The following is a 13,035-nucleotide window of genomic DNA, read 5'->3' as shown; positions in this document are numbered from 1 at the left end:
GAGGGACTTTGCGGGGGATTCTTGCAAATAAATTAGCTTCACTCAGGCGTCTTCTAACTGTCACAACATTTACAGGTAACTCCAGACTGTCTTTGATCATCCTGGAGCTGATCAATGGGTGAGCCTTTGCCATTCTGGTTATTCTTCTATCCATTTTGATGGTTGTTTTCCATTTTCTTCCACGCGTCTGTTTTTTTTTTTTTTTTGTCCATTTTAAAGCATTGGAGACCATGCTAGATGAACAGCCTATAATTTTTTGCACCTGCGTATATGTTTTCCCCTCTCCAATCAACTTTTTAATCAAACTACGCTGTTCTTCTGAACAATGTCTTGAACGTCCCATTTTCCTCAGGCTTTCAAAGAGAAAAGCATGTTCAACAGGTGCTGGCTTCATCCTTAAATAGGGGACACCTGATTCACAACAATACTACTGTACTGCAACCCCAACTCGCAAAACTGCCAGATTTCAGTGCTGTTTTCATTCCTGTGGTCTGCACTTGTGCTCTGTGCCTGTGTCAAAGCAGAGCAAGTTGTTTGAAGATCTCTCATACAAGCACAACACAAACATCCCATCTCACTGACTTGTTTTGAATGTGTTGCTTTATCTATTTTATTTTATTTTTTCCATTTGCATACTAAAGAAGATGCGCAGTTCGGGAACACACAGCCGAGGTGCTGACATGAACATGATCACACGATTTCAGAGACTGCAGCCACAATATATGTGAACACATTGACACAGAAATTCTATGTTAATAAAGCAAGTAAAAGTCAAAGGAGTGGTCTACCACCATATTTCAGAGCACATCATGTTACCATCTGCAGACTAGCTTTATGGACATGGTGATTTCCTTTCCTTGCAGGACTTGGCACCTGCACACAGTGCAAAAACTGCTAGTTACTGGTTTGATAAGCACAGCATTACCACCTCAATTTCAACGAAGTTGGGACATTGACTGAAATGTAAATAAAAGCAGAATACAATGATTTATAAATCCTCTTCAACCTATATTCACTTGAATACACCACAAAGATAAGATACTTAATGTTCAAACTGATTAGTTTTTACATTATTTTTATTAATACTAAATCAATGTGTTTATGTGTGAGATGTGTGTGAGTGATGAAAAGAGAGGTGTTTTAAATGATGTACTGTTTTCAATGTGATGACAGACATTTACTTATTCACTCACTCATTCATTCAAAATTTATTTGTGTTTGCCACCTTGGGTCCCTCTTGCTCTTTTTAAAGCAACTAACGGATTTTAGCAAAGTCAACTAAGCACTGTCAAATTACAGTTGCAAGGAAGTATTCTGCTGTGATTTTTGCGATAAAAGTCTATGATGACGCTGGCCCTGCTCTCATGTTAAGGGGCTCTGAGACATTATTTGCTGTTTGTAGCAACAGAGAAACCTGTTCATAGCAGTTTTCACACTTTTTCATTTGACTTAATCACTAAATCTTTGGTAAATGTGAGCACGCAGAAAGTAAGAGGCTACAGGAAACCAGCTACCTGGTTCCAAAAACAAAAACAAAAACACCTGATTTGTCACCATCACAATTTATAAGAAAACTGGGTTTGCCACACTGTGCATCCAGCCGCCACGTGACATGGCAAGAGCTAGTGAGATAGCCACTTTAATAGGCACCAAGCTGCAGTATGGTCAATACTGCATAATGGACTGCAATCCCAACACGTCCATGCAAGAACCTGGATGTTTTCAGCTACAAGGGATTGTGCCCACATTACAGACTGGAAGAAAGGACATGTACCAATCTAGTGAGGTAAATGGATTATGTTGGCAAAGGTAAATTACTCACTAACACACAAATTTTAACAAATTTATGAACAAAATTTCAGAAATAAGCCTTTCGTGTGCAGACGTCTGATTTTTTTTTGCTTCAACTCATGAAAAATTGGAACAAAAACAAAAGTGTTATTTATATTTTTGTTGAGTTTAGTTTAGTTACAAGTACTGCATCATCACATGTATGTGTCTTTAGCTGGGCCAGACTATGTGACTTTGTTTTTCAATCTGTAATCACAATGAAGCTACGTTCGTTGCATCACATATAATGTCCAGGTCCTCGACGACCCCAAACAATTTAAAAAGAAATAAAATGCTCATGCCATTTTTACTGCAGTATTTTTAAATACCTAAATATACTGAAATACTAAATGTAGACAATTTCAGCATTTACAAAGGATACAATATGACTACATGAATGAAATTAAATTCCTGAGTATCTCTGTTATGTCACTGTCTCACATTTTTCTCTGACTTCCAACAGTTATGGAAAGATTTACTCCAATAAATTCAAACATGCATGAATGAAATGCGAGCTGGTCTTAAGAAACTGGATTGGTATGCAGTAAATTTTGTATAGTAGAGTTTACTCTGCCAGGACTACAGTTGGTCTCACATTTATATAAACGCTACCAGGGTGAAATAAGGTCTATCATAATAAAAATGACTCATATCAGAGCTTAACTTTATTTTAGCACTAGGGCTGCACAATTAATGGCATCATATTCATAACAGTGATTTTGGCCTGTGTGAGTATATCATTGTCAAAGAGTGTAATTTAAATAAATATAAATATTTATCCTACAGTATTATAGACCTGGCCAGCTGCAAGCCCAGAGACTCACAGGCCAGAAATGTTTTGTTAACACTGTCAAAGAAAAATATCACCAATTTTTGTCCATTATTATGGATGTCAATAATACTTTCAGTGCATCTGCAGTGCTTTGATTGATTCTCTCACACCAGCAATCTTGTGTAGAATAACTTTTATTTTGACCATGCGCTAATTGGCTTATTGTTATTCTTTTTTGTTTAATCTTGCTGACATTCAGATGACAGGAGCGTGAAGTTGAGAACACCTGCTGCTGTGCGCTTCAATGAAAGTTAACCGTGAGAGCCTTCCAAAGAAGGTACCGCACATCAGAATCTAACACCATTGGTATAATCCTTTTGTGCCGTTACAAGTTGTTCTTGGTACCATTTCTTTCACACCAGACAATTGCATTGCTAAAGGAAAAATGTAATTCAAAGGGCATAAAACTAGGGAGATTCTTAATGTGATGTGTGATGGGTTTGTAGGACAGCAGCTGTTAGATCAGCTGCTGTGTAGCACCTGAATGTGGACTGCTAATTTACAGAGCCACAGGTATTTAGACAGTGACACCATTTTGTACAGCGCCACAATAAAGCTGAAACAATCCAGATGGAAAATGTTCTTGTAATGCTAACTGCTTTCCTTCCAAGGGGATTCACAGAAATACTGCATTACCCATTTAGGAATTGTAGCCATTTACAGCATTGTGAACCATTTCCCCAATCACAGATACAGAAGCCTATAAGTCCTTCAGTGTTGTCTGGGTGTCTTGTTGGCTTGCCTCACTAGTCTCCACTTGCTACTCCAGAAAGATTAACAATGAAATACCATCACTGTAGCACCTTTTCAGGCAACCTCTCGGACAGGGTATAACTTGTCACCCGTTCAACCAAGAAAATGAAATTAGAAGCTTGCTTCGTCATCTCTGTCTACAGTCATCTTATACAAATTTAACAACACAGACAACAAATGCACATCAGTGATTGCACTTTGGACAGATGCTACATTCCTGCAGAGAGTGAGTGCTTGTATCACTGTATACATATCTGTTGTCATAGAAGTGCCTTTTTATTACTATTAATTAGTAGTAGTAAGAAAACACTGAGATGGCACCCTAAGATTTACCTCCTCTCGGTGCCCTCTTAGTACTTGACTGCGAGGGGAAACGCTAAAAGGACAAGGGGTCTAACTGTATTTGGAGTGGGAACAATGAAGTATATTCCCAACAGAGTAAATATTACTCAACAAAATTCACTGTGCACAGACCTGGATCAGTCACTCTCACACACAGATTACAGCTTTAACGCAGCAACGCGACTACAATGGACTACACACTGACTGACACAGGTTCTGCACGTACTGTAGTCATAGTCTGGCCACAGCTTTCTGGCTCTTCAGACAGCTCAGGAATACTTTACATTTTTCTGGCGCTTGGGATTTGTTCTCTCTTCTAGTTCTCTCCTGCGTTTCTTTTCAAGTAGAATTTCATCAAGTGTCTTCACTTTCCAGGTCTCCTTGTCGTCCCCCATCAGCATCCACGCTCCACTGCCTACACACATACACACGCACACATACCAACAGTTCATCAGATGCCATTTCATCTTTATTTCAATTCAAAATAATACTTAGTGAACTTGAGTGTGTCGGCTGTTATAGTTTGTGTGCTGTGATACTGTGGTTATTAAGCCATCAGACCACGCTAGAACAGTAAAACAGACTATGGAAATAAACAGTATTACAGTAAGTTTGCAGCCTTCTCAATAAAGAGGCTCAGGGTCAGAGCAAAAGGCTGAGCTCCACAGGCCCCACAGCAGCATGCCTGAGTTAATACATCACCATACCTACTTGACATCCCATGAATAACTAAACGCAAGCTACACTGTGATTAGGTACAGTGTTGCCACAGTTACTTTGAAAAAGTAATCCAATTACTGATTACTCCTTGAAAAAGTAACTTAGTTACTTTACTGATTACTCAATTGTAAAAGTAACTAAGTTAGATTACTAGTTACTTTTTTAGTTACTTTCCCCAGCTGCCGACAACAACCCACGTCAACATGACAATGATACCTGTTTTGCTAAAACTCACTTTATAGTCACCCTTTCTTGACTTCAATGAAAATAAATACTTGTTTTATAAAAAGTAAAATAAAGACCTCTTTCTTGACCTCATATTTAACTGTTCACAGCACTGTAACAGTAAAACTTGCAATTTCAAACCTACATTTTTTATAAATGTAACTATTAAATTCTAACATTTTTCTAACATTTAAATTCTCTCTAAACATTTTACTTGTCGAAATTATTATTATTTTAAGCAATATTAGTAGTTGTAGTAAAAAACGGCTTCAAAACTGGACCTTTAATCTAGGGGTGTTGTGAGGGGGGCACATCCTTGCCCCACGCCCCCATTCCATCTGGATTCGCCCCTGCTTTGGCGTTTGAGCACAAAGAATGGATAACATTTATTTATGCAGAAAACAGGACCAGATTTACAGGTAAGAAAGTTTTATTGCATTTTCACATCATGTGGTCCTCAGAAAGAGAGTTTAGGTGCATTTGAGTGGAAAATAGTGTTAGTTGTTGACGCGTCGCAGAGGATCAGCTGTTTTTAACGAGACGATACGGAGCGGCTCAGCTCAGAATTCTAAATAAAGGAGGGAAAAAAGTATAAAAATGTCTCACCTGCTCAGTGCAGGTCTGCTGATCACCGCGCTTTAAGATGTGAGGACGAGTCGAGCAGCTGCAAAAAACCGCGGATGAAAAGCTCACAGCTCGCTTAAAGTGGGCAGTTCAGTCGAACCCCGTCCCCCTGCCCACGGACCAAGTTTAATGCTGCTATCAACCCAAAATGAAAAATAATAGTAACGCACAGTGACATGGAGAAGTAACTTTAATCTGATTACTGTTTTGGAAAGATTAACGCGTTAGATTACTCGTTACTAAAAAAAGTGGTCAGATTAGAGTAACGCGTTACTAAGTAACACGTTACCGGCATCACTGATTAGGTAGCCACATAAAGCCCAAAAGAAAGCAGCAGGAGACCTTGTAGTCATTGTATCTTTCATCACGGAAGGTGTATTTATCAAAATCAACATGCCCCACTTTTTTAACCTTGAAACTGCACAATATGTGTAATTGGTGGACATTTTAATTTATTCATGTTGGGTTGTGATCAACTGCTGGGACAGGCCCCTGTGACCCTTAATTGGAGTAAGCTGTTGAAGATAAGTGAGTGAGTGGGTTGTGATCAAGGGTGCAGTACAGTGGCCACAGGCGCCTCGGCTACACTTCCGGGACATTAAAACTACATCATCATATCCATGTCCATTTGAAATGAACACCGTTTCAAAGAGGCCCACAAAACATCCATAATTTTTGCCTTCATAAACGTACAGTGCGTCCAGAAAGTATTGACAGCGCTGCACTTTTTCCACATTTTTTATGTTACAGCCTTATTCCAAAATGGATGAAATTAATTTTTCCCCCCTTCAAATGGTAATGTGAAAAAGGTTTTTATGAGATTTTAGCAAATTTATTAAAAATAAAAAACTAAGAAGTCACATGTACGTAAGTATTCACAGCCTTTCCCATGAAGTTCAAAATTGAGCTCAGGTGCATTTTGTTTCCACTGATCATCCTTGAGATGTTTCTAGAGCTTAATTGGTGTCCACCTGGAGTAAATTCAGTTGATTGGATATGATTTGGAAAGGCACATACCTGTTTACATATAAGGCCCCACAGTTGACAGTGCATGTCAGAGCACAAACCAAGCATGAAGTCAAAGGAATTGTCTGTAGACCTCCAAGACAGGATTGTCTCAAGGCACTAATCCGGGGAAGGGTACAGAAACATTTCTGCTGCTTTGAAGGTCCCAATGAGCACAGTGGCCTCCATCATCCATAAATGGAAGAAGTTTAGATCCACCAAGACTCTTCCTAGAGCTGGCCGCCTAGCTAAACTGAGGTATCTTGAAGAAGGGCCTTAGTCAGGGAGATGACCGGGAACCTGATGGTCACTCTGTCAGAGCTCCAGCATTCCTCTGTGGAGAGAGGAAAACTTTCCAGAAGGACAACCATCTCTGCTGCAATCCACCAATCAGGCCTGTATGGTAGAGTGGCCAGATGGAAGCCACTCTACCAAAAGACACATGGCAGCCTGCCTGGAGTTTGCCAAAAGGCACCTGAAGGACTCTCGGACCACGAGAAACAAAATTCTCTGGTCTGATAAAGCAAAGATTCAACTCTTTTGCCTTTATGTTTGGAGGAAACCAGAACTGGGAGACTAGTTAGGATTAGGGATGGGTATTGATAAGATTTTATCCATATCGATGCCATTATCTATTCCGCTTACTGATACCGCTTGTATATTTTCAGTGTACTAAAAGTACACTTTACAGGTTTTCTATGTCAACAACATTTTAAATTTGTCACTGTATCCTTGATCTATGGACATAAATAAAAATAAATAAAATCTGTAGTTTTTGTCAAAAGCATTTCCTTTCAGACATTTTGGCATGAATGTCTCTCCATACCTCTGAGCTGAGGCCAGTCGTCTGCTGCACGTCACTGCAGGACGTCTTATTTTGGGAGGAAAAAAAAAACATTTTGATCGATTGCAGTTTGTTTGTGTTACAACGTTTGGAAAAAGGTGCCATTTAATTTAAACAGCATTTTGCTTTGAAGTTATTAATTCCGACTGGTATATATATATATATATATATATATATATATATATATACACTCAACAAAAATATAAAAGCAACACTTGGTTTTGCTCCCATTTCGTATGAGATGAACTCAAAGATCTAAAACTTTTTCCACATACACAATATCACCATTTCCCTCAAATATTGTTCACAAACCAGTCTAAATCTGTGATAGTGAGCACTTCTCCTTTGCTGAGATAATCCATCCCACCTCACAGGTGTGCCACACCAAGATGCTGATTAGACACCATGATTAGTGCACAGGTGTGCCTTAGCCTGCCCACAATAAAAGGCCACTCTGAAAGGTGCAGTTTTATCACACAGCACAATGCCACAGATGTCGCAAGATTTGAGGGAGCGTGCAATCTGCATGCTGACACCAGGAATGTCAACCAGAGCTGTTGCTCGTGTATTGAATGTTTATTTCTCTATCATAACCCGTCTCCAAAGGCGTTTCAGAGAATTTGGCAGTACATCCAACCAGCCTCACAACCGCAGACCACATGTAACCACACCAGCCCAGGACCTCCACATCCAACATGTTCACCTCCAAGATCGTCTGAGACCAGCCACTCGGACAGCTGCTGAAACAATCGGTTTGCATAACCAAAGAATTTCTGCACAAACTGTCAGAAACCGTCTCAGGGAAGCTCATCTGCATGCTTGTCGTCCTCATCGGGGTCTCGACCTGACTCCAGTTTGTCGTCGTAACCAACTTGAGTGGGCAAATGCTCACATTCGCTGGCGTTTGGCACATTGGAGAGGTGTTCTCTTCACGGATGAATCCCAGTTCACACTGTCCAGGGCAGATGGCAGACAGCGTGTGTGGCGTCGTGTGGGTGAGTGGTTTTCTGATGTCACTGTTGTGGATCGAGTGACCCATGGTGGCGGTGGGGTTATGGTATGGGCAGGCGTCTGTTATGGACGAAGAACACAGGTGCATTTTATTGATGGCATTTTGAATGCACAGAGATACCGTGACGAGATCCTGAGGCCCATTGTTGTGCCAACATCCAAGAACATCACCTCATGTTGCAGCAGGATAATGCACAGCCCCATGTTGCAAGGATCTGTACACAATTCTTGGAAGCTGAAAATGTCCCAGTTCTTGCATGGCCGGCATACTCACTGGACATGTCACCCATTGAGCATGTTTGGCATACTCTGGACCGGCGTATACGACAGTGTGTACCAGTTCCTGCCAATATCCAGCAACTTCGCACAGCCATTGAAGAGGAGTGGACCAACATTCCACAGGCCGCAATTGACAACCTGATCAACTCTATGCGAAGGAGATGTGTTGCACTGCATGAGGCAAATGGTGGTCACACCAGATACTGACTGGTATCCCCCCCAATAAAACAAAACTGCACCTTTCAGAGTGGCCTTTTATTGTGGGCAGTCTAAGGCACACCTGTGCACTAATCATGGTGTCTAATCAGCATCTTGATATGGCACACCTGTGAGGTGGGATGGATTATCTCAGCAAAGGAGAAGTGCTCACTATCACAGATTTAGACTGGTTTGTGAACAATATTTGAGGGAAATGGTGATATTGTGTATGTGGAAAAAGTTTTAGATCTTTGCGTTCATCTCATACAAAATGGGAGCAAAACCAAAAGTGTTGCGTTTATATTTTTGTTGAGTGTATATATATATATATATATATATATATATATATATTTCCAGGCTGTAATTTTTTTCTCCAAAATAGAGTTTATTTATGTTTGAGAGGTTACTCTCATATTTATGAGGTGCAATTATGCAGCTATGACTCAAGAAAATATTTCATATTTAGTGGTAACTTTGTGGAACAGCCTCCCTCATCATGTGGTAAACGCTCCAAGTGTTATTACTTCAAAGGAATACTGTAATTATTTTATGGTGTTTGATTTTTATTGATTAACGATTTTATAATGGTGTTTGATGACTTTGTGTGCTATTTGAGTTTTATACGGTTATATTTATGAGTTTTACTATGATGCTTTTTTAAATGATGAATGATTTGTACTTTTATTGTATTTTTATACACTTTTTTATGAATAACTGATTATTGACCGTGATTTTCCGCCACAGTTGCTGACAGTCTGCATGCTCTTATCAATAATATTAGCAAGTTTTGTCCTGAATACGATTTAAAATCAACAAGAACTTCATTCAAGCTACATTTTGAACATACTTTGAGGGGACAACTTGCTGAAGCCACGGCAGAAAACACAAGAAAACACGCAGAAAGTATCCTTTACAAGCGCATCTGGTGTTATTGCTGGCAGAAGACCAGAAGTGAATTACCCCAAGTCTCGCGGCCGAGAGGCTGAAATCTCGGGGTCGCAAGCTCACAAACAGAACCCAATGGAACGAGATCTTGAGTTGGCATTCCAGTCTCTCTGCGTCTATGCTCTGTACTTTAAGAAATATAAATTCAAGTCTGGGAGCGTGTGCTGGTGCTGCATTTCACCAAATCCACACCACCACGGAACCACCTGTCAACAACCAAGGCAGACAACTGGTCCATCCCCACATCTCTAAAATAATTTATGTGCCACAGCCAGGCGAAATGTGGGCATTGAGAAATATTTGGTAACAATTAATAGTGAATAACAGTGAGTAGTAACAACAGTGAGTTCTGCTGCTATGCTCTGTCAGTGAAATTAGACAGATATGCACAGAGAAAGAATCACATCAGCGGTGATCCTCACACACATTTGACCCTCAGATGTGCACTCCTGTACGAGTGTGATGAACACAACAAGAGGTGTGTACAAATTTAACTGAATGATGATGACAGGTTGTATTTTTTGTTGTTGTTGTTTGTTTGTTTGTTTCTGTGCAGACATCCCATGTTTGTTTGTTTGTTTCTGTGCAGACATCCCAAACCACAAAACGTACACAGTTTACATTAAAGCATCTAGGGATGCACTGATTCACATCTTTTCACTTCCGATCCAATCCCGATACCTGAATTTGGATATCTGCCGATAGAATATTATTCCGATACCAGAGCTCTGTTTGCTTTAATATTATTACCATTATTGTTGATTTTATATGATGATATTTTGTATCCCCAGTTATACAGCATCATCATTAAGTGGTTACAGAGGAGGATTTTCTTTAAAAAAAAAAAAAAAAAAACTACCTGAAAGTTCAGCTACAATTTGCTAGAAGGTACATCTGAGATGCAAGCCTAGATTTTATTTTTTAGTGAAAGAATTAAGTACTTTTATTTATTTATTTTTTTGGTGGTGGTTTCTTGTGGCATTTTGGCAATGCAAAAATGTGCTTCTTCGTCAAAATGGTATGTGTACTTGTACACAATATTTGGGGCGCCCTTGTGAAAAAATCTAATCAAATCTTGATTGAGAAAAAATGGCAGGTCTTGGGGTAAAAAAATGTAGGTAGCAGAGCTATGAATTAGAGGCTAAATAACCACCCACCACTCTTATTGAAAAGGCTGCATCTAAGTACAATATGTATTACAATAACAGTCACATTCATCCATTCACACATACAGTAATGTGTTCAAATAAACACCAGGAGCATCTTGGGGACTGAGGAACTTGCTCAAGAGGACCTTACTGACTTTAGTATCTGGTCAGTGGACTTAAACTGCAACCTTCTGGAACAAACACAGTTCGCTATCCATATGCTACACAAAGAGATCACCAATATTCATAAGATAGTCAGCTCAATAACTAATTGAAACAGGGACAGAAATTTTGCCTCTGTACAACAAATGCCCTGACACAACTCCATAAATCATAGAGAATGGACTATGTCGACTGTTTAATTTAAAATCTATAATGGTGGACAACAGAGGTAAAATTACAAAATTTGTCTCCTTGTTCCAATATTTACAGACCAGACTGTATATGAGGAGAAGTTCCACAATATGGCACAGCAAAATGTTACTGACTCTCTCTAGTCACAGTGAGCTAAAAATGTCCTTACGCTGGACCGTGCTAACATCCAGGCATAGTATAAAACATTTGCCAGTATGCATCACCTGCAACATAAAGTATATGACAAGATGGCGTTCTAATACATCCCTGCTCAAAGACTCAGATTTTGACAGGTGCATCAGAAATGAACGGGCCCCATTCTTGGAAAAAAAAAAACTACTGACCCAGAAATATCATAAACATTACGTTGGCAAAAAGAAGGCTATGCATACGAGTACATAGCTGTATTAATAATTCCAAATTATATTCATATGTAGGGCGGCCTTGTTATTGCTGGGAATAAGAGTTATGGTTAGGATTAGTGGTTGTGGTTAACTTAGTTCAAGAATCTACATATCAACAGCAAATACATGTACAAGCTCGTAGCTTCATGATGACTTGACCTATCCTGATAGCCACTGCGAAAACGAAAAGCATTGATCAAGGTAAAATCATTTCCTATTCCGTACGTAAGAAAATAAAAGATTGGTAATGCTACGTTTACACATAACGACGACAAGTCACGAATGCCACGAAGTACACATTCTTGGCCGCTGATCACGAATGTGATGATTCGGGGCAGAGGCGTCAGGTCTCCTCAGGAACTGCTGCAACCTGTTATCACACGTTACGATTAATGACACGTGTTGCTGGAGAATTATCAGGAACCATTACGCACGGTCAAGAATAGTGTTCCGCGTTGTTGTGCGTAACAGTGCATCGTTAAGTTCTGTCACGTTGTGAACGAGGTGAATTGTCTCCACACACACACACCCATATTCATCCAACCGAATTCAGATCGCTTCAGTTTTTCAGAAGAACTTTGTGACTGCATGCGTAGTTGGGCTCTGTGCCATGGAGTGGCGCAGAGAGGAGGAGGAGGAGGACAGAGCCAGATGTGTGGCTTCATGCGGCTCTCGTCTCGTACATTTTCCCAAACATCAGGCGCATGCAGCAGGTGGAACACCTGCAGGAGCACTGAAATGAGGCTTTTAGCCGACTTGGTGTCAGCAATCAAACTGACTGAGGTGCAGCAGGGTTTAATTGTGCGCGCGCCTCTTCCTCCGTCGGACTGGAGGAGGTGCAGAGATGTCTGGCTGCACGTGAATCTCTCGCTCCTCTGGTTCAGACTCGTTCTCCCGCTCAGGTGGAACACCTGCACGGGCGTCCTGAGGAGCTTCAGCGGGAACTATGGAACGACATTTGGAGCCGAGTTTAATTGTGCGCACGTGACAGAAAACTGATCCGTCGTGGCGCGCAGTAAAATGTGACTCCGCGTTACAAGTCGTGTCAAAACTTGACAGTTTTCTTGTCACTTCGTAATAACACGTGACAGTTTGGGCTCCAAGAACCATCACAGGAACCACTACGAACGTTGTCACGTTCTATTGAGGATCACTACTCATCAAGACGGATCAATACGCTCAGTTGCGACCTCCACGACGTGAGACGAAATGAGGGTGGATTGTGACATTCGTGGAAGATTTTTTGAGAGGCAAAAACATGCTCCACGAATATCAAGAATATCACGCACCAACACGCACTATTAAGAAACCTATTCAGATGCGTTCAGTCACATTAAGAATGCCAGGGATGTGTCACGAATGACAGAAAAATGACATTCGTAACGCGTCTTGGTTATGTGTAAACGCACCTTAACAGGTGACGAAAAAAGAAAATGGATAATGTGATACAATTAACCCAACAGATGAAACTGAAAATGTAAAGTAAGTCCCTTCGGCTGGTCCCTTGTTTGCACTCGGGGT

General features: G+C 40.4%; 1 protein-coding gene across 4 annotated transcripts in view; it reads right to left on the bottom strand.

The window, feature by feature from the left end:
- The window catches only part of cdk11b (cyclin-dependent kinase 11B), a 121,636-nt gene that overhangs the window by 107,829 nt on the left and 772 nt on the right, over positions 1 to 13,035 (bottom strand). For 2 of the 4 annotated variants that reach the window (XM_034171934.1, XM_034171932.1), the window contains exon 2: positions 4,042 to 4,172. In XM_034171934.1, coding sequence (XP_034027825.1) covers positions 4,042 to 4,158 — 117 coding nt within the window. In that variant the 5' untranslated portion in view covers positions 4,159 to 4,172. Of the gene's footprint in view, positions 1 to 3,983; positions 4,173 to 6,476; positions 6,484 to 13,035 lie in introns of those variants that run through there. The other 2 variants (XM_034171931.1, XM_034171935.1) reach the window with 2 other exon arrangements.

This window comes from Thalassophryne amazonica, chromosome 6, assembly GCF_902500255.1.
Source record: "Thalassophryne amazonica chromosome 6, fThaAma1.1, whole genome shotgun sequence".
Classification (NCBI taxonomy): domain Eukaryota; kingdom Metazoa; phylum Chordata; class Actinopteri; order Batrachoidiformes; family Batrachoididae; genus Thalassophryne; species Thalassophryne amazonica.
Note: the sequence above shows the minus strand (reverse complement) of the source record. Positions and strands in the feature narration are given on the sequence as shown.